This window comes from Xenopus tropicalis, chromosome 2 (genome assembly GCF_000004195.4).
Source record: "Xenopus tropicalis strain Nigerian chromosome 2, UCB_Xtro_10.0, whole genome shotgun sequence".
Lineage (NCBI taxonomy): Eukaryota > Metazoa > Chordata > Amphibia > Anura > Pipidae > Xenopus > Xenopus tropicalis.
The window spans coordinates 94,781,134-94,803,908 of record NC_030678.2 but is presented as its reverse complement, the minus strand read 5'-3'; the positions used below and the strand labels follow the sequence as shown (position 1 = coordinate 94,803,908).

The following is a 22,775-nucleotide window of genomic DNA, read 5'->3' as shown; positions in this document are numbered from 1 at the left end:
GTTCACACGACACCTGCCAGAAAGGTAGACAGGTTTATTTTCCCTTTGGCTGAATAAATGACAAGATGATATCGCCCATCATTTTCACTACCAGTGCTATATGAGAACTTGGCCCACTAAACTATGCATCTCATCCTCACCATTTCCTGAACTTTGAGCAGTGGAGTGGATTCCCAGACAGGGCAGTCTCTGTACAATTACAGCCAAATAATGATAGCTATGGATTATTTGTCTAAGGAGGAAAGTCATTTTTTGTCTTGAAATTGACAGTGAAGCAGGATTCATTACTGCTGAGCAACAGATAGTTACATGGTATCTCCAAAATGTTGAATGACTGGTGCTGGCATGGTGGAACTCCTGTGTCAGGCTGTAGATTCTAATATCTGCAGCACCTAAAGGGTTAAAATGATCATCCAATATCTATTATTTGACTATTTCTTCTGTCAGAAGATCTAGTAATTTTTCTTAAAAAAGAACCATATTTTTAAAAGAGAAAATAACTAAATTAAATCAAATCTAAATTAGTACTTTAGCAATTGTTGCTGTCTAGACTGAACTCCCACCTAAGGACATGTAGATAAATGGATATAATTAATCCATAATGGTGGCAAAACAATCCTACAGGGTTACTTAATTTTTAAATAATTTTTTAGTAGTCTTAAGGTATTATTATAAGGTACTATTATTACAGAAAGACCTCATATACGGAAAACCCCAGGTCCCAAGCATTCTGGATAACAGGTCCAATACCTCTAATATTATATAAACCACAATTATTTAAATAATAGTCTTTATTGGTATGGTTTTGTGTGGATAAATAATAATACAATAAAATGGGTATGAATATCACATAGCTTATTGCAAATCTTTATATAAATCTAAAGTTCCCTTCTGTGTAGGTTGGTTTAAGATATATAAAACAAACAGATGTGCATTGCAATAATGCAACATTCATAGACATTAAAGGAACTGCATCATAACTTGCACATGAAATTCATCCATAACATTATTAATAGACATGAAAAATAAATCCCAATACTTTAAGCGGCAATGGCTGAGGAAAAAAAGGAGGATATGTAATGAATTAGTGTAGATAGCAGGGTGGATGCCCATCTTTGTTGGTAAAAAGCCAAAGTACTCCCAAAAACCCCAAGATGCATAGGGAGTTTAGTTCAAAGACTAGAGGGCCACACGACCAATAACATCTGGCTTGTCAAACCATAGCCCTCCTGTATCTGTGCATCCAGAGATTTGCCATTGGTATTAGCTTGGTGTTCATGACACCATCATCTAATACAGGAAGACCTACAAGTTACCCAATCAAAGGTCACTTTCATTGTCTTTTTTTGAAGTCTGCTCAGTTCCACCCTTCTTACCACTCTCTGCCCATGTCTAGTATTTTATTACCTGGACAAGTTCACTGTAAGGTTCCCCTACTCCCTGCCTTCTGCTATTCCCTATATCATTCTTGCTGACTTCAGCATTTCCACTGTCAGTTTTAGCATAACCCTTGACTACTGTGCAATGCTGCCACATATGAGTACTGTACCTCAGCCCCTAGACTGTAAACTATCAAAGGTAGGGCCTGCTGTCCACATGCCTCCATGTATGTTTGTCTCATTGTTTGTAATTGTCTTTTTTCTGTTTGTCATACTGGTTGTGTCCACCAGAAGTAATGGTCCAGCAAAGAATATGTTGACACTCTAAATAAATGTTAATCATAATCTTTGCTCAAAGCAGATTAATAAAGGTCTATAACTGATTGTGCAGACCTCCCTTTTTAAAGGAGTTCTAGAGAAATACATCCAGCGGTCTTCTAATCAGTCTAAAAACACAAAACTGGTAGAATAACAGATGAAGCACTCTAACAAGTAGCCCTTGGTAAATACGAATAATCTGCTGTTCCTCTACTGAGAAAAATGCAGTGTAATGTGCTTAATAAACCTTCTAAAAACTCTATCTTTTCCACTACAGTGAAGTCTGAGGTGGAAAACTGCAAATAATATTATACACAATGGTGGGGAAAGCACCATTTATAAATTGCAACTATCAAGCAGATCTCAAGAATAAAAATAGAAATGCTATCTCCACCATTTCCCCTGCCAGGAATCAGATGTCAAACATCACCCAGGACCCAAATGCTGTTTATTATTCTGAAGGATGGGTGTCAACCAAAGCTGCTTCTCAGTCTTACTTGGCTTCTTTATGTAAATGCATGTTACCAATACAGAAAAAAAAGAATATTGTGCCTTTCAGCCAAAATATGGTCAGTGTACTATAGAAAGAAGGACATTAACTATAACACTGTTTTTGCTCTCTTTATACAAGCAAGAGAAAATAAAAACAATTTTCATTACACTGTTGTTGATGTTAAGGCTTGTTCACACAACAGACTTTTGTGTGACAGTGAATTCATGATGACCTGACTGCACTGAACTCAGCAGTGAAAAGAAACTGCTCTGGAAAATAAAAAAGTTGCAGCCTGCTGCAACTGCCAGCATGTTTTCTAGTATGTACACCTTCATTGCAAACAGGCATGAAGACTTAATTTCTACCACTGCTATTAAACAACACAAAAGTCTATAATGCAAAGGCCTTACAGCACCATGACACAGAAATAGCAACAAAGGTGCTTAAATATGTGCACATTTAGCTCTCCTTTACAAGTGTTTCTATTGCTTTGTGCAAGCTCTTTGATGGTCATAAGACTGTAACAGGACGGAGCTGTTCAAGTTGGGTTTCCAAGGCAATTCTCTCCTGGTGAACTTCCTAAAAAATAAGAGAAAAACATATACAAGGAATTCTTCATGCCAATAGTAACATTATAACAATTGTATCCATTACACCCACCCTCCTGACACTGTACCAACATCCCATTTGCCGTCATTGGGAGTGCCAATTAATAGTGCTCCACCTCAGCAGCAATGTTTACAGTGGCAAAACTTCCAGTCCTGTGATGGTGAGCAGTGCCTTCTGCTGCTCAGCTGGTCACTGAACTTAGCTGGTGGTTAGGTGGGGAGTGACCCCTGCAGCAGACTGGCGGTAGGGAAGGATTCTGATTACTGACTGCACGCTTGGTCAGGCAGCTATTTTCCCAGCCAGGTGTGAGAGCTGCCTGTGCCTGATTTAAGTTTGTCCATGTCATTTTAATTACAAAGAGGGCGGCTGAAAACTGAGCTAGTCCGAAGCTCGAAAATGACAGTCCAGTGAATGGGTCTGTCTGTGGAAAGGGCTCTGGAGCTAAAGCTCCATTATTATGGTGCTATATAAACAAAGGGTTTTCATAATATCCTGGTCCTTTATATGCATAACCGTTCCCCTCTTGTGCAAGGACCTGGAGGGGTTTAACATTATTTTTCCAGCCCACAACATCTACCTATATCTCTGGCTATGATGTATCTGAGTGGTGATGTTCTCAGCCAGGTATGGTACATTGTGATGGTTTGTTTAGTCGGTTTTAATATGTATTGTTTATAAGTACAAAATCAAGTATGTATATATCTTGACACGTCCCAAAAATGGAGAACTTGGTTTCAACGTGCAATTTTCAAAGCAATTCTCACCTTCAGTTGTTGCTGCAGTTCACTATTTAACCTGGCAAGCACAGCATTGGCCTCTTTGTTTTTGCGGATGGCTGTCTGGATAGCTTTCTTCCTTTTGGAAGGCTGCCTGCAAGAAGGATAAGCTCATAAAGATCAGACCAAATAATGCTCCATTTTTGCACAGTGCCAAGAGGCCACACACCTACTAAATACGTCAGCAATAAGCTGACAATGTAAAGGTCAGATGAACTGTGTTGCTTTAGAAAATGTTATGCTAGAATACATACACTTATATTCTAAAAATAGTTGATAGGTTATAAAATATGATCATTATTTTGTTGTTGTTGATGTTGAGTCCATGATGGAAAAAGCAAGATTGTGCTTATTTCATAAACAGTCTGATAAAGGACAGATATATACAGTATATATATATATATACAGTATATATATTGTATTGTACAGGTATAGGATTCATTATTCATCGCCCATAGATTCCATTTAATTAATTAAAATTTTTACAATTTCTTTTTTTCTCTGTAATAATAAAACATTGCATTGTATTTGATCCCAACTAATATATAATTAATCCTATTGGGTTTAATTCACAGTTAAATGATTTTTTAGTAGACTTAAGGTATGGAGATCTAAATAAAGGAAACATCTCGTATCCCGAAAGTTCCAGGTCCTGAGCATTCTGGATAATAGGTCCCATACCTGTATATATATATTTTACATAATGCAGAGCTGTCAACCAACTCCATGTTATGCAGGAGATAATAATCCACTTCAGGCCTGTTTGAGACCTAATTTCATGTTATCATTTAGTGTGAAAGGTAATTTAGGCCTAAAAAAAAAACAGGACTGGATCATTATCTCCCTCATGACATGGAGTTTGTTGTTTGTTGTTGACAGCTCTGATAATGTAATTGCAGCTTCTGTCCAGTAGCTATAAAATACAATTTAGTAACAAATTTACCAAGGATTTCAAACCACCACCATCCTAGCTATTATTAGCCTTTATACCATTATCCTTCATAGGAAGTTGTACGTCCAAAGCAGGGTTGACACACAAATGATTAGTGCCTGGCAGATCTCAGGAGCCCATTTACTTGATAGCGATTTGATTAAGACTAATACATTAAATCATTCATCTGAGTGCAGTTACAATTAGTGCTGCAGAATTAGCCTAGCTATGCAGTTGTGTTTGTTTAGAAAAGAAGCAGAAAAACTGCTTATTATATTATGACAAATTTGCAATGAATTTAGCAATCTCTTCAATACCACAGGTTACGGTGATTCTGTTCCATAACAGACCAGATAAGCACAAACTTTATCTAAAGGTGTCGGGTCTAAAAGCCTGTGAGGAATAGAAAGTTTTACAAACCAAGTAAGCATCTCTGTTCTTTAATCAGTTCAAGATGGTCTGTATGTTTTGGCAAGAAGAGAGCATTTACTATAGGTTATATGCATTTCACTTATTTCAATCACTTTGTCATGCCTCAGTCAGCAAACTAGTTAAAGCAGCCGGCATATGATGCAATGTCTGTTCATAGCAAAAAAAAATGCTTTACAGACATTTAACAAAGCATGGCACCCTTCAGCTAATGGAAGCTATAGCCTCAGGGATAGATACTATGTCTGTGCCCTAGAATAGGCATAATCGGCACTAATCAGCTTCTTTGTACCCTGGATTATAGTAGCTGGGATGAGAGGATGATGATGTACTCTTGCAGTTTAACTAGAACAGCTCGTCAGCATATTCATTATTGCCTACTGTTTGCTGAACAGTGGAAGTTAAACATGTAATGAAAGGGTTAAATTCATTCACTTTGAGATCAATGCAGTGGCAATTCTGCCATTACAGCATACGGATGACAATTTTTGCTAGGTTTTTGCAGCGACATGGAAAAATAAAGGACAAGTCATTGCTACTTACTGACACTCGGGGCATAGAAAGGGACAGCTGGGAATTCAACTTTTGGTTTTTTTTTCCAGAATGTTTATTAAAAATGGTGACAATGAAAGGTTTTGTGTATTAAAACTTAGGCAAAACTATGGAAAGCTGTTATTTTACAACTGTTTTAACAAAAAGCATCTTTTAAAATGCCGGTTTAATTTGTAAAATATACTGTATATACTGGAATAAAGTTCTCAACTGGAACCAGACTGGGATTCAAAATTGGTCCTGTCATTTCATGTACACAGAGGCCCAAACAGCCCCCACCAGCCCACTAAATAGTGACTGTCTATGGCATTTGTCAGAATCTACAGATTGCCAGTCTGGGCCTGAAATGATGCCTCTCCAACAGGTTACTGATCTCCAACAGCAAGGAGACATAATTTAAGAATATATATAAGGACATTTATTAACTGCTACCAATCGCTACTTTTACCACTTTAACCCCTGCAGAACTTTCTCCTCACCTCTGTGGTTTTCTGCCCTCACTTAACATGTTTTTCAATCAAGCTGATAAACTATTGTGACCCATTCTGCACCTTCCCCTGCCACTCACTGGTGCATAATGACAAATGGTGCACAGAAGAATGCATTTTGTAATCTGAGACCAGATGATGAATTCCTTTATCTCAGCTGGTTCTTGCACATTTCTAAAAGAATTTTGGAAATTAATAGCAAAACATAGTCTGCCATGCATAGCATAAATTGTTTTCATGGGAGGAAAACCAGTGCAATTTATAGAATTTCAAATTAATTGGCACTTCGCCTTACTTCTAGCACAAAGTATCATTTTGATTCCTAGCATTTGCACCTAGTAGTGTTCATCTCTACTAGTGTCACTCCCCAATTTTCTGGTTATACCTACTTTGCTGTACAAGGCTGAAGGTGCAAGGGAGCCCTATACCTAACACCTGCCTTGACCAGGCAGTTAATGTAGGCCTTCCATTTCTTGTTGCACCTATAGGAGCTTGGGGTTGTGTCTGTTGAGTTGCATGCAACTGAAAGGTGTGTTAGCACATACCCATGTCATGCCTGCATAACCTCCCCCTACTTTACAAGTTGCACCCATTTGTGTGCAGTTTACAAATGTTGTTTATTTTGTTTAATGAAGCTAATTTTGAAATGTTTTGTACTTTTCATTCGTTTAGTAAAAATGACCCTTGCCGGTTTCTGGCCATGATTATTGCCACCCACCCTGACATTAGCCTGTCCTTGACTTAAAATTTGAATCAGTATTTTAATCATTTTGAAGGCGCTATTTTGTAAACTAAGGGTGCGTATGTATTTCTGGCATGCCCAAAACAAATTTTTCCCTTATAGTCTGTAGAAGCCAAAGTAGACTGTAAATGCAAACTTCCTACCAAAGCACTAAAATGATTATTGTGTATGCGAACTATGTTCCTTTTACTTTTGAATGCTGGAAGCACAATTCAATCAGAGGAGGCCTGGTAGTTTGAAATTAAAGTTTTAAACAATAATATTGTGCATGTTTAAATACAGGGTGGTATAAATAGAAACAGTAGTGACAGCTGTGGGTTCCTGGACTCTAGGATGCCTAGGGGGGCCATAACTAACAGTATTAAAATACACATGGAGCAGACTTTATTGATGCATCTGAGGCACACAGTGCACATGTCACACTATTCATTTCAATTTGGAAAAACATGTCACTGGATGTGTCAGTTGCATCAATGAACTTTGCTTCATTGGAATGTGTGCAAAAGATCTTTGTCCAAAGTATGGGTTTACCTAAAAAGATGTTGCGCTGGGTTTAATCATTTCTACTTACATTACCCAGTGTACATCTAAACATTCCCTACAGCTTCAGAAGTTTTATCTGTACAGCTTCAGAAAATAGATTTGTAAAAATAGATTTGTTTTTTTTTTTTTTTTAAAATGCACAGAAAAAATAAAGAAGTTGTGGAAATGCAGAAAATGAAATTAAAGGTGGTACATTGCTACTTGTCTGTAAACAGTGTTTTAGTGTATACAACAATATTTCAGTCTGGTGCCAGTGACAGAAGGCTTTCCTTCTGCCAGTACTTTATGATAGCCTACATAAAATTACGCTCTTTCAATATTTACGGCAGCTTGGAAAACTGTGCCATTCACAGCTGTTAGCTAAGAGAGTATGTCAGGAAAAATCAAACTTCTGTCTGGTCAAGCTAAAAGATTATTCATGGAGTTCTACGCAACCAAAAAAACCTGAGCTAATTTCTGTTATCTTTTTTAGGGTCTAATGTACTAAATGATATTGAAAATAACATATGAGAACTGTTTTCGGTACCATAGCATCTCACTTTGTTTCTATGGATTTAAACATTTTCATTATTTCTTCTTTATGTCTTCTTCTATTTCCCCTCTCTTTTCAAACTCTCCTCTCCCTTCTATCCTTCCTTCTGTCTCTCTCTTTCTCATATTGCTTCTCTTCTTTTCTATCCTCTCCTTGTTCTCCTCTACCTAGAGGGGTTTAATACAAAGCACACTCCAGAATGTGTATTCTGGTGATTGTCTTCAATGTGAAATTTACTCTTGGCAATGTACTGGATTTAAATAAATGCTTAAAAAATAAATAACATATGAAGTTTTAGAATTATCTGTGAAAGCTGTGATGTGGTCAAAAATCAAATGCAGTATTGGCAAAACCTGACTTTTTTTTAAAGGAGAGGTGATAGTTGAGGATTTTTTTAGTGGAGAGATGACAGTAGAAGAAGAGCTGGCATTATTCTGAGGGATTAAAGCACTGCAAGAGAAGTTGGCACTCTAACAGAAAACTTTCCACTGTTTTACATGCATATGAGGAAATGGGGTAATGGGTGAAATGTTGACAGTATTTTTCAAAAACATTGATTCATTAGGCAGTTGGGGAAAAGCCAATATTAACATTTACAAAAACACTCATGGAGAATAGACTAAAAGAAAAGCATCAGAAGGAACAGAACATCATCATAATTTATGTGATCTAAAAATTAGATATCTTCTACTTCCAAACCCCAACCACTTTACAGAACAATATCAAGCATTTGGCAATTTGGAACAGGTACAGTACTTTTGAACTGAAGGATGAGACTTGAGTGATGTAACAGATGAGGTCACACTGGACGCAGATGACAACTCATGGTTTTCCAGTACTTGACTTTCCGTGAGAAATTTGCGTCTTAATGGTTTCATTGGAGGCTGGTTAAGCAAGATTTCCTTTAGACGCACAAAGAAAAAGATGCACATTTCATTTAATACCATCTGTTCAGTGATTGTATTTATCCATATTCAACTGTTTTAAGGAAAGGGGTGTGTGTGCGTATATAGAGAGACTATAGAGAAGTAAATCTCCAAACATAAATGCATGTTCTGGGGAAACAGAAGCACAACAGTGCAAAAGAATGCATATAGGAAGAGGATACTACACTCTGCCGGTCCTATAAGTGAATATTTATATCTGTTACACTATCATGATTATTAAACATTTGTAAAAAAGTAATATATTTCTCAACACTGTTCAAAAGAAGGGTATATACCCAAAACATACAGGTCACTTACTAATTCAGAACCTACAAAGGACCATGATCCTTAGAGGGATATATTCTGCAAAGGATGTCATTTGGCTATGTTAAATATCTATATATTAAATGCCTATATATCTATATAACAGCCTGGCGAGTCAGATGGAACTAAGCAACTCTCTCGGATCCTGCCTGCATGCTGATGTAGCCAAAATGCCCTTATCAATTAGTAATCTATGATGCATGCATGCTAGAAGCCAGAGAAAAGATTGGATTAGCCTCTCATTCACCTTCAAGTTAACTTTTAGCATGTTATAACATGGCCTATTTTAGCAACTTTTCAGCTGGTCTTCATTTTTTATAGTTTCTGAATTATTTGCCTTCATCTTCTATCTCTTTCCAGATTTAAAACGGGGGTCACTCACCCCAGCAGCCAAAAATACGATTGCTCTGTGAGGCTACAACTTTATTAGTATTGATGCATTTTAAAACATATCTTTCTATTCAGAACCTCATTTCTTCTTTATATTGGACACTAACAACCATATTGCTGCTAAAATTCCAGACCGGAGAGCTTCTAAATAAAATGTTAAAGGTGCTTTGTCACTTGGTGAGTACAGCCCCCTCTTCCATATTGTGTTATTTTTTGCTAGCTTTGCATTTGGTCAAGCCCTCAGTGTTCATCAGAACCAGTTCTAAAAATCATATGACTATAAATCGCTGTAACAATTTTTTTATTCAGATAATGCAAATCTTTCACATTTTGTTTATTAAAATTAACATTTGCTAATGACCCCCACCTCAAATAAACGAATAACTTTTGGAGGAGTAACAGAATGCCTAAACCCATATAGAACTCTGGATCAGGTTGCCAGTAACTTGTCAATGTGCACCATTTGCAGTATCTCTATATAAATATTGATCTATATTCTCTAAAGGTGGCCATACACGGGCCAGTTGTAGCTGCCTATATCGGTCCCGGTTCGCCAGCTTATCGGCCCGTGTAGGGGCACAAACGACAGGCCTGCCTGACCGACATCTGGGGTGAAATCTGCCAGATATCGATCGGGCAGGTTAAAAAATGTAGTCGGATCAGGGTCCGCATTGGCTTGTTGATACGGTCCCTAAACCGATTGCGCCTATTACGGCGTTCTAATTCGACCAAATTAGCCTGAATTCACCCAATACCTCCCACCCGTAGGTGACTTGTCAAATAATCTTTTGACTAGTCAAATTTCCCTTTGATCGGTGACAGATTTTGAGTGCATATTATGTGCAGTACAAATAGCAAAGTCATAGGTGGGATAAAAGTATGGTGGAAATAGTGGGGTTTTAAAAAGGTAATAAAGTTTGGGTAATGGAAACAGCATTAATACTCAAGCAGACGGAAATACAGCTCAAGCCTTGCTTAATGCTGTCCATAGGAATCTGTGGTTAAATATGACATGTTTGGTTGTTGTTTTGCTGCTGAGTCGTGTGCTATTACAAAAGAAACATGTAAAGGGAGAACATCAGGACCAAACCTAGGTATTCCACATGACTTATACCTGCTACGACATGCTTAGTATAATAACTATTCAGAAAGTCTTTGTTTTGAGAAGAATTTGAAAACAGTACATCATTTGCAGTTTCTTGCAGGTACTGCTAAGCAAATTAGGATAAAACAGTTGGGTGAGAGCAAGCAAGTAATTTAATACCTGCAAGCTGATAGTTTAGGAATCTGAGCTATCCACTGTGTACAAAGTCAGTATATTTATTATGAGCACCTACTAGGCACTAGGTTTTCTTGTCTTAAGTGAGACAAAAGCAAATTGTCATACATATCATCCCTTGGGACATTACATCAAAAATGACCATGAAATTCTTTGAAACAGTATATATACCAAGGGTGTCAAATGACATGTGCCTGTACATGCCAGAGAGAAAAAAGCCTGCTTTAGTACTATGAAAAATATCATACAGACAGCAAAGAGAGATCCTCTGCACTCATATATTAAGGACATGACAAGGGCAGTGTCAAGTTCTGAAAGAAGTATGCACTGTCTTACCCCCCCCCCCACTCATCTTGTACAGGTATGAAACCCGTTATCCAGAATGTTTGGGACCTGGGGTTTTCTGGATGAGGGATCTTTCTGTAATTTGGATCTCCATACCTTAGTCCACTAAAAAATCATTTAAACATTATTAAACCCAAAAGGATTGTTTTACCTAGTTTATAGCCTAGGGACCCAGAGTAAACAAGGGCCCATTGTACTTTTTTGGAATCTTTTAAATAAGGTTAAAGAAGAAGGCAGTAGGCTAGCAAGGAAGAGTGTGTTGCAGGGACCTATTGTACTGTCTTCAAATATTTTTAAGTTTTAACAATAGCAATTATTGCACCTGCCTGGGAGAATGGAAGGCGGTAGGCAGACAAGGAATCAGTGTGTGCATGCATCACAGACGTGCAGATCATCCAGTGATGTCTTTCTTGCTCCTTTGTTCCCTGCCTACCGCATCACAATGCACTCCTTCCTTGCCTGCCTACTGGTTTCTTCTCCCACCAAGGCCAGGTGCATTATTTAGTTTTATTTAAAAGATTCTGAAAAATACAATACAATGGCCCCTGAGGCCTGAATGCATTCACTCCTAAAAGGTGGGGGGGTCTGTGGAAAGTGTAGCCTAAGGGTCTCACATCCTATCAATCCGCCAAATAAATGGTCGATTGAAATCAGGCAACCACTTGTCATCACTCTTGTGGGGACCTGTGCCTGCGCAGCTATCATTCAGCTACCTAAGCTGTAAGAATCACTGGCCATATTGCCAATGATATCCAAGAATTCCACCACCATATGCAACAACGAGACCCCTAGCACCCCTACTTGATCCCAACACTCCATCCACTGCCCTAACCCATGAGCGTGTAGGTGGTATGCTGCTTCTGGTCCCTAAAATAGAACTCCAGCTTCTGTTCCTTCCTCCTTGTGTTCTCTCTGCTTTTACCTACCCCCATGACATTACCCCACACTTCCTAGCCCTGTTACCAGCCTCCATCCTGTATGCAGTGCTGCCTGTTGGAGTCCCTATTTTGTGCATAAAGCAACTCCCTTTTAAACAAAACATTTTGTCAATATATTCAAAACTGGGGGGTGAATGGTTCAAACTGAACAACAAAGAAAATTACAGGTAAAACTGTACTGAACAACAAAGAAAATTACAGGTAAATCTGTAGAAATTCGTTATGAAGTACTTGAATTCTTAATTAATCAAAATGGTAAGTGTAGGACTGGCAAGAACAGGGATGACTTTGATAGTTGGCCAAGTTGAATATATTGCAATATAAGGACAAACAATCTCTGTTTTGTTTAAAGGGGAGGGCATTTCTTGGTAGCTTAATGCACAGAATGTCTTAATGTCCTATACAGTATATATTGATAATGGGTGAGTGCAGATTATCTCTTATCTCATTGCATTTCCACCAAAAATCCAAAAAAAAATTGTTAGTGAGCACAACTTTCCCTTTTTGCTGTTATTCATGAAAAATATCAAAAACTATTCTGTAACAGACATAACAGAAGAAGAAGAATCATAGCTCAAACCAATAACTAGGCCATTCTCCTGAGAATTAGAAGCAGATCCTAAAAGGTTGACAACAGAGGAAACTGATACAGTGTGTGGGATACGTCGTTCTTTGGCAGCCAATGTGGTTAAATAATAGGTTAGGCAAAGATCCAACTTTTATTATTGGAAGCGATATAAAAAATAATGTAAGACTCTGAAAAGTTTTCTATAATAAATACTATATCACTAAACACTGATTTCAGAGCCAACTTATGCCAAGCTAAGTAATCAGAGAAATCACCTCTACATACATTTGAAGGCAATCCCCACCCACAAACAGTTTTTTGCAACAAAACAAAATGCAGTCAAAGACCATCAATTAATTTTCCTCCTTAATATAATATATTACCACCCCTCCCTGCCTACTTTGTAATCTGATCTGTTGTATGATTTATACAAAACAAATAATAATAATCATTCATGTTGGCGTTATTTAACTAAAAAATAATAATTGTTTTTTCATCCTTTAATTATATAGAACCAACCCATTCCTGCTGAGGTGTGCCATGACTATTTATCATATTTATCATTTACATCAGTCCCTGCCCCAGTAAAACATATCAAAGTTCATTAAGAAACACAGCTGCATGCTTTTTAAGCCACAATTCCAGTAAAATTGAATTCTCTCCTTCTGCAAAGGCCTCTGATGAGTTAAAATGTATACAACTGCACATGTGCATTTCAATAGAGCACAGAATATTGTGCTTGAAATTGGGAACTGCATCATTTGCTGCACTCACCATTAATAGAAGTTTGCATGTGATGCTTTAGGGGCAAATCCGCTTTAGGGGCTCATACACGTGACATCACTTCCTGTGGCATATGATGTCACTTCTGCAGATGCTTGATAAAGGGGTTCTTCGGCCCCGAAACGTTGCACCTCCGCAAATAAACTTTGAAGGGCTTGTTCCCTAGTTTATAGCCCTGTGTGCCATTTGCTTTTTTTCCTATTTGGTTTTGGGAGGGTGCCGATGCCTCCAGCAGTGTGCACCGGGCGTTTATTATTTTGGAGAGCCAGGGTGTGCGGAAAGTGTCTCTGTTGTGGTTACTTCTGCAGTGCACCACAGTGCAAACCCCTCACCCCCCCCAGCTCCATCAGATTCCCCTAGGAACCCCAGAGGCCACCCCCCAAAAGCTGCCACCCTAGGCACAGGCCCTCTGGTGCCTATATATAAATATGGTCTTGTATGCAAAAACCTTTAATGAGTAGGGTTGATATATGAAAGGATTGCATCCATTTTACATAGGTATCAGTCCCCTTGTTATTCCTGGGAGTTACCCGATTTCTGGCCCCCTATCCAGGCCTCCCCGCACTATATGACATTCTCCTGGCTTCTGGTATTCCCCCACTTATCTAAAACTGCCCATGCGTTTTCAGTGCCTTGGAAAGGATGGTGCGCATGTGCAATTAGCTTTAGTGATATCACACAGGGTGTGTACACAAGCAGTGATATCATGTAACCATATTGCTAAGCCTCACCCACAATTTCCAGCCTTTTGCCATACTGCAAGTTTTTATAAATGAGCTGTATAATGTATTCACACACACACTATGGTTCATTTCCATGATTTTATGTTCTTGAAGGATAGGTAGTCACAGTGCACCTGGAGGAAATCCAGAGACAAGGGGAGAACATGCAAACATTTTAGAGTGCTCATGTTGTAATTAAACTCATTAGCCAATGAGTTTTGAAGAAAAAAACTCTTTCATGGTATTCAGTCCCACTGAATATTTTTCTGCCAGATATTTATTTGATTTTTATTACTTTGCCTAGATGTATCTGTACATTTCACTCTCAGTAATGTTTGTAATAATGCTTTCTCCAACTAGTGTATAGGATATACTGTTGGCTTGGCAAACTTGAGCTCAGCCATTTTGCCACTGTGTCACCCTACCACCACCACATATAGGACTTTTCTTGTGCCTCAGTTATGCATACACTTATTTTTTGTTATTTTATCTGTGTCTTGAATTCTGAATGTATATTAGAACGCCTATAGCTTCATTTTTACCTGCTTTCATGCTGCTTATTTCAAAAGCTAGCACAGTAAGGCACGTCTGAAAAATCTCAACATCCCCCAACACACGGGTGCCAGGAGTACTAACTTAATAACAGCTGTTGGGCCACAGGCTAGACATTCATGGATACCCAAACCATAATAAAGTTTAATTAGGCATTATAATAGCAATCAGTAAATATTATCCCTTTAGCATGCAAAAAATTTGGTCAGATGGAAAAGGTAACAAATAAATGTGGAGAAAGAATTTGAGCTGAATGAAAAATATTGTGAGAGATCTGTGCGCCAAATGTGAGCCACATCCATCTTACTTTTTTGGCAGGGCTGCTCTCCTCTGTCTGCGGCAGCATTTTATTCGTCTGGGGATGTAACTCAATCTCTGCTACCCGCTCCCTCTGGGAAAAGAAATTAGAAAGAAAGGCAACTAGGAAGATTGAAATAAACATGTCTGCATTTTCAGCACAAACAGCAAGATATCTACAGATATCTACAGATATCACATAAAAATTAGTTGTTTTATTATTTTATTATCCATTCTTAATGCCATACTTTACAGTTTCTTGCATTTTGCCTGAAAAAATCCTGGAATAAAACAACTAGAGAGCTGCCATATAAATAAATGCTATATGAAGGCTATGGTCTGGACCACTAACAGTACTACACATAGACATTGTTTAATATTGTAAAGAAACAAGATGTAGCTAAACAAAATAAAAACAGCATACACTGCATAAAATGTACCACTCATTCCTATGCATTTTTCTGTGTAATAATTATATGGTTGCTCTAAACCTATTTCTGAGCGACTAGTGGCATGTATTTTGTGAGCCAGCTAGTTATCAAGCCTCATTTGTGATGTATACTTAAAACACAGAGAAATTGTGCATTCCAACCGACAGCAACTGCTGTTTGTGTACACTTCCATTGTTCTATATAGTCTCATAAACAAAGCCCCTTCTTTATGCACAGAGTAAAATCTGTTGTCACCCTTCCACTGTGCCAAGACCTAAGCTGCAATCATACTTAAATACTATACAGGAAATACATCCCCAAAGAGTCTCCTATTCTGGCTTTAGCTGAATGGTGCTTTAACAGATTATATGAGCCCAGATTTCCACAAAAACTAACTGATTTATTGCAATTAATGAAACCAGTAAAGTACAGTTTACATAAGTACTTTAACAGCGTGCTCAATATCAGTAGGCATCAATTTTCTTTTCTGCAGGCATATCATATGAACAGAATAGCTAGCCCTTCCAGAAGCCATCTGAGGCATGTTTAAGGAAGTAGCATGGAGTCGGGAGACATTCTAGCTAATTCCTAGGAAATCCATGTAACGTCCAATGCCGCTGATGTCTCTGGAGCAGTGACACTGGAATTTATTGTAAGATGGATTTTTTTTATATTTGGTTGACTGCACAGAAAGCCTGTTTCCTTTATGTTATCTTTATTATATCTTTTACATTAATGGTAACTCAACAAAGCTATATTTGACTGCTATCCCAATAAATTTTTAGTTTTTTTTCTCTCAACCATTGTATAAAAATTTAAAGCGACATCTCCTAGAGTTGTAAGACCATCAGCTTAAGGGTTAATTTACTAAGATGAATATTGTACTCCCAGGGTTAGCTGAAGCTTTAACTGTGCTGGATCGTGAAGAGAACCTACCCTTCATGATCCAGCTTTGAGTGGGCTCTGAGCGTCCAGTTGATAAGTTATGTATATTCTGACAAAGGTAAGACTTCAAAACTACATTTTCTATAGAAAGGCCTCTCCTGGTAACTTTGAAAGACAAATTTCTGTTTTTTAAAAAGAAATTTCGGCTCTTCTAGGGCAGAGAGTGCTTTCTACACTAGCAATGCGGACCCCCTCTGGCGCTGTACAGGTAAGTGTGAGGGGCAGAGGGGGGAGACGGCATTGCAGAAGCTGTCTGAGGTGGCTCATGGGCCAGAAAGGTCTCTGCGGGTCCATTCTACAAGATCTACACTCCTTTAAAGAGTTATCCTTTGTTTTAGAAACGACCAGTGCCCAATTGCTTTAATCAACCTGAGAATTACAAATATGCAACACCCTTCCTCCAACATTATGTGAGGGCCCATCCCAGAGATTAAGAATTGCATGCATGATCTACTGGTTCCTAGCTATATATCTCCTTACACCTGTATAAAGCTGTGTCTCAATGTAAAGAATCTTGATAGTACCTTCATGTAAAATAACTCACTCTTTCTGCTCTTTTGGCTACCATTTCCTTCAAATAGCACTGTATTCAAGTGTATCACTTAAATTACATGACTGAAATCTTAGCAGTCCATCTGCTCACTGGCATAGGGCTATGTTCATGCATACAGGAGCAATTCTGTCTAATGTGCATGTTCCTAAAGATAGTGAAGAAAGTGAAGCCTTTAATAACCATGGAGATGCTAGGTTACTTTTAAGCATTTATGCTAACAATGCTGAGAAGGCAGATTCAAAGCGCAATTGTGCAATAAGCAGTTTCAGTAGCTGGGATCAAGGAGAAGTATTCTTTTGCACATGCACATTAACACATTTTACACTGAAGCATGTGGATACCTTACAAAAAGGGCGGTGCCATAACCAATGCTGTGATCTGAAATATGATTCTGAATTACGGCTTGCTGTATGTTTATTATGCAAGTATGATACAGCACACTCTGGCTTTTATTCAGACAAGCAATATGTTGTAATATACCAGTCTTTAATAAACCATATGTCCATAAACAGGAAAAAGCACATGAAATGTTCATTGAAAACCTCTTCTGATTAATCCTAGAATATTGTGGTACTGATCGGAAAATGAACCACTAAATGCTTTTGCTTACAATTTCAGTTGTGACCTATGATTGCTACATACTATATAGCAACTTATTATGTCCTTAAAGTGCCATCTAGTGGAATTCACCAATATGCTTAACAGTATAATTGTTGCTTATTCACAAGCGACAGCATGCACTGCACTGCAAGAGAACTTGTTTCAAACTTCCAAAAAAACTATAGCTTGGTCCAAACTTAATCTTTCAGTGGGACAATGATCCCAAACACAAGATCAAAGTAACAATGAAGTGGCTTCAAAAGTCAAAGTCCTGCAAAGGCCCAGTCAAAGCCCTAATTGACACTTCTGAATAACGTACAGTACTGCCGAGAAAAATGGAACAAAATGGACAGTGTGCAAAGCTGGTACATACTTACTTATTTGTTCTTAGAAAAAAACAATACTAGTACAGTAAAAATGAGAGGTCGAGGGTTTGAATTCTCTTGCAATTTATGTTTACACACACATACATACATTTTCTTCTGCCAATGAATAACGTTAACAATAAGAAAGCAGACTGATTGGGAAGCTACTTTTTAATGTTGTCATTATATTTTGTGCCTTTTTTCCTGTTCAGGCCCTCTCCTATTTATACCTCTTTCTGACAATGAAACAAATGCCTGGTTGCTAGTGCCAGAGAGCCAAGGAGCCAGACAGCAGTTAAAATTCCAAACCGGAATGTTGTAAAACACAAAGTTAAACAATCTAAAAACCCTTACATATTAAAAGAAACATTTCACATTGTCTTAAGATATCCTTGTCTAAATAACATGAGTGGTTTCTTTTGGTTGGACAGACATTTAACTTTTAGTATGTTATAGAATATACTATTCTTAGTATCTTTCCAATAGGTCTTTTTATATTTTATAGAATTATTTTCCTTCATTGCCTGCCTTCTCTTGCAAACTTTCAAATTGGGGTCACTGACCCTGAATTTTTTTTTATTGTAATTAATATTTATCTTTTTGTTCAGGTTCTCTCCTATTTACCTTCAAGTCTTTCATTCATAACACAACCTGGTTGTAAATTAAAATTGTAGCATAGCATTATCCTTTAATCCTGGAGATTTTAAATCCAAGAACATTCAAAAATCCATAAATGTGCCACCCCTTCTCTTGACCTCTATGTATAGTATCCTCCCCAATGCAAATATTTTAGGTGCCCAGCTGAAATTGCACATTTATTCAGATACTTTCAATCTGTCGCCATAAAAAAGAATATTTATACAAGCAATGTTCTTGCGTTGTTTTTACTCTTTACACTGACAGATAACAAGGTCTTTTCTTGCAGATCCTCATCTGTGATTTTTACCAATTTGCAATGAAAGTTGGAAACACGCAGAGCTGTCAAATACACAAAAATATTAGTGGCATCAAAACCATGAAAAGAGCATTTTATGCTAAGCTGAACACACAAAATGTTTTGATGCTCATTTATTTTTGCTGAGAACAGAAGCATAATTCTGTAGCCTTACAGGCTTCCTGTCAATCTGTTTGCCATCTTGCAGCAAACTATCACCATAGTAAATATGCAAGAAAAGACATGTTTCTGTAAATGCCTAAAAAACTGAAATGTAATATTTGTAGGGAATTTATAAGCGGTTCTGAGGTGCTAGCAAAGACAACTGGAATAGCAAGAATTCAAAATTATAACATGTCTAATGTCAAAACATTTACCCTCTTATCAATCAGATCTACATCCTGTACATGCCTTTAATCAGATCTGTCTGAGGATTAAATACTGCAGTTTTAACAACAGTTAGATAAATGTAACATTCTTTATTAAAGGGCAAAAACTATGCCAGTGAATAAGAGAAAAAAAATGTAAAATTCATGTTCATTCTCACACAAAGCCATATTTATAATACAAGCATGTGTAATAAAATCTAACCTGTAAATTATATTTGTTACATTTATTACAGCATAATAAATATATTTCAAATACATAAAGCACTCTGCTGACAACCAGCAGACTGCAAAAAAGGCTGGTACAAGGGGTGGCAGAGCAACTATGAGAGTGACTTAGTGGAATTTTAAGCACAGAAGCGTAACCAAAAAGCCTTGGCTACATATGACTGCAGACTGAAGTTAAAGCTCCCTTGTCAGATCTAAAATGGTTTAAAAAAAAAAAAAGCTTTTATGGTCCCCATATCACTTAACTGGTTAGCCAATATCCCAACATTTGGAAAATGGAAAGAGGGACAAAAAGATATACCACGCCCTTTTTTATGACCACTCCCATATACTAAATTTGGCAGGTTATTTAAAGTTTGAACACATTTCTGGGGGTTTTGGGGTCATTTTATGTGTTATTACATATTGGCTAAAAAGGCCCTTTAAGCTGCAAGTCTCAGTTTGTATCTTTTTTAGCATTCAGTACAGGAGATCAAAGCGAAATGAGAGGCTTCTTAGTAAGCTGTTAAAAGAGGGACTGTCCAGTGAAAATCTGGACAGTTTGGAGGTATGGGTTAGTGATACTCTTTAGACATAAAGTCCAACAGACGGGCCAAGATTTCCCCAAGCTGGATTGTTCACCTTCGGGTTAACTTTTACTATGTTATAGAATGACCTGTTCTTAGCAACTTTTTAATTAGTCTCCATTTTTTATAGTTTTTTAATTATTTGCCTTTCTCTACTGACTCTTTCCATCTATCAAATGGGGGTCACTGACCCCAGCAGCCAAACAACTATTGCCCTGTAAAGCTACAATGTTATTGTTACTTTATACTACTTATCTTTCTATTTAGGCCCTCCTCTATTCATATTTCAGTCTCTCTTTCAAGCAACCGCCTGGTTACTAGGTTAAATTAGGCCCTAGCAACCACACAGCTGCAGACATTTTAACCTGGAGAGTTGCTGAACAGAAAGCTGAATAATTCAAAAACTGATAATAACAAAAATTAGGAACAATTGCAAATTGTTTTAGAAAAGAACTCTCTACATCATACTAAGAATTAATTTAAAGATGAACAATACATTTAAGTCCTCAACCTTGGGAGCTTAGAAAATAGGGGCTTCACCAACTGCAGAAAAAAGTAAGGCCTGAAGCCTAGCACATTAGCTCTGCACATTGATATAAAGCATTAACCAAAAATAAATTGTAAGGTAGAGACAAAGATAGCGTATATCAATAATTCTATAATTGCAATCCTCCAGACTATTCAGAAATGTACTGGTCATGTAATACTTTTGCCCCAAGCTTGTGTTGCAGGTATTTATGTAGAACAATTTACAAAAAAAACCCACAGCTTGCATACTACTAGGAAATCTTAGCACTTGCCATGTGTATAACATTACAGATAATCCTTAAATTCAAGCAAAAGTCAAGTGCCACAGATCCCAGTTGAAAAAATGAAGAAAACAGCAGCACTCCAGTTGTTTTGAAAAATGTGAATCTTTACTCAAGTACCAAAGGCAACGTTTCGGGCTTCAATCCAGCCCTTTATCTATCCAGCCCTTTATGAGCTATGCCATCTGTGGCTGAGCTGTAGGTACGCTGATAGTAGGGAACTCAAAAGTTAATGAGAAGACACACATTCGTACAAACCTTCACAAATAATCATTCCCCATTTAATTACCAGTTGATCCCAACATTATCCCCCTATAGTGCTCCATAGGAGAGAACCTTCCCGACAACCAAAATCCAGTCCCTGGATATTAAACTAACATTACAAAGTAAATAATACCTGTAACCATGTGTTTTGCTTTTTTAAAATAGATATCTAACCCCTTGCTTAAATGTGTCTGCCATTTTGGGGTTTCATAGCTTTGATGCCTGTAACAAGCATCTTTTTGGGATGAACGTGAACGCATCTTATTTTCCAGTCACAAAAGGAGGTTTGTTGTCCTCTGGAAACCAACTGTTAATTGGGTGGATGTTACCAGAGGGCTACAGTTAAGTTGTCCCAAATTTTAAACAATACCACCTACACCACAGTGCTCAGGACAATAGCATAACCACACGATTAAGCACTAAGCTTAGGCTTAGTATCCCAGCCTAATTTATTTACCCACATGCAATGTATCACTTATAGATCAGCAGATATGAGGTGGTGGAAGGGGGGTTGGGCCCAAAAGCGCTGCAGAACTCATCTCAATGTATGCAATATGCCTAGGAATCCAAGGGTTTACAGCTATATCAAATGAAAATAGTTTTAACATTATTTGAGGTAAGTAATATGTTTAATAATCATAACAACACAAACGTAAACTAGGCTATTTATATGCATTTCTGTTAAGCCTCCAGAATCCTGTTGCCAGGCTGTAACACATTTGGTATACAATATATATATCAATATAATGTACCTGTTCTTGTGACCTGAAGTCTGCAAAATTGGGTTGTTGGATTGGCATTTTTTGGTCTGTGTTAGAGGAATGATGTGGATTCTGTCAGAAAAATGAATGATTTGTAAAATGGAGCAGATCGGCAGGAGTTTTTAGAGTTACTTAGCTATTTTTGCAAGTCATTTACATTATGTAATCTTTGACATCATTTTTCCATGAATATAAATGCATTCATTACAAAGCAGGTAAATCTAATATTGATCTTGTTTTTTAATACACTGGTAATTTCAAAATCTAACTGTGGCATCTTAAAATGTCATTACTTTCATTAATACTTTTGCTATGATGAGAGTTAATTACAAATCTTGGCTGTAAGGCTAAATTTCTGGCTTAAGGACTATGGCATAATAGGGAGCAGGTTTATACACCTATGTACAATGATTTCAGGCAAGCAAAGTTGTAAAAAGTGGTGTTCTATGAATAGTGTATTTATAAATGTATCAAAGTAACAAAAATAATCTACACTCACCTAAAGGATTATTAGGAACACCATACTAATACTCTTCTCTGACCTCTAGCATCAACAAGGCATTTTCGCCCACAAGACTGCCGCATACTGGAATGTTTTTCCCTTTTCACACCATTCTTTGTAAACCCTAGAAATGGTTGTGCATGAAAATCCCAGTAATTGAGCAGATTGTCTTGACCAGGACCACACCCATAAATGCACTGAAACAACTGCCATGTGATTGGTTGATTAGATAATTGCATTAATGAGAAATTGAACAGGTGTTCCTAATAAACCTTTAGGCGAGTGTATAAGAAAGAGATAATGGCATTATTTATAACATTTGGACCTGATTCTATCTGATTTTGGGACATTATTACAGAAAGGAACCTTGATAGTATGGTATGGTTTTGGTCAGGCCCATATGGCCAATAAGGTTACATTTTTCAATATTTACATATTGGGCCTGATTCACTAAAGGGCGATAAAACGTGCGCTATTCTTATTGTGCGCTAAAATTTTTACCGCCGCTTAATTTT

The 22,775-nt window shown here is 37.5% G+C and overlaps 1 protein-coding gene across 4 annotated transcripts in view; it reads right to left on the bottom strand.

Annotated features, from left to right (window-relative positions):
- Window positions 1-776: 776 nt before the first annotated feature.
- reps2 (RALBP1 associated Eps domain containing 2) overlaps window positions 777-22,775 on the bottom strand; it is an 80,372-nt gene continuing 58,373 nt past the window's right edge. For 3 of the 4 annotated variants that reach the window (XM_012957482.3, XM_012957483.3, XM_012957485.3), the window contains 5 exons: window positions 21,750-21,830; window positions 14,927-15,010; window positions 8,549-8,694; window positions 3,564-3,669; window positions 777-2,769 (listed from right to left, as the gene is read on the bottom strand). In XM_012957482.3, the coding sequence (XP_012812936.1) occupies window positions 2,701-2,769; window positions 3,564-3,669; window positions 8,549-8,694; window positions 14,927-15,010; window positions 21,750-21,830 (486 nt within the window). In that variant the 3' untranslated portion in view covers window positions 777-2,700. The remainder of the gene's footprint in view (window positions 2,770-3,563; window positions 3,670-8,548; window positions 8,695-14,926; window positions 15,011-21,749; window positions 21,831-22,775) is intronic. The other variant, XM_031896961.1, reaches the window with a different exon arrangement.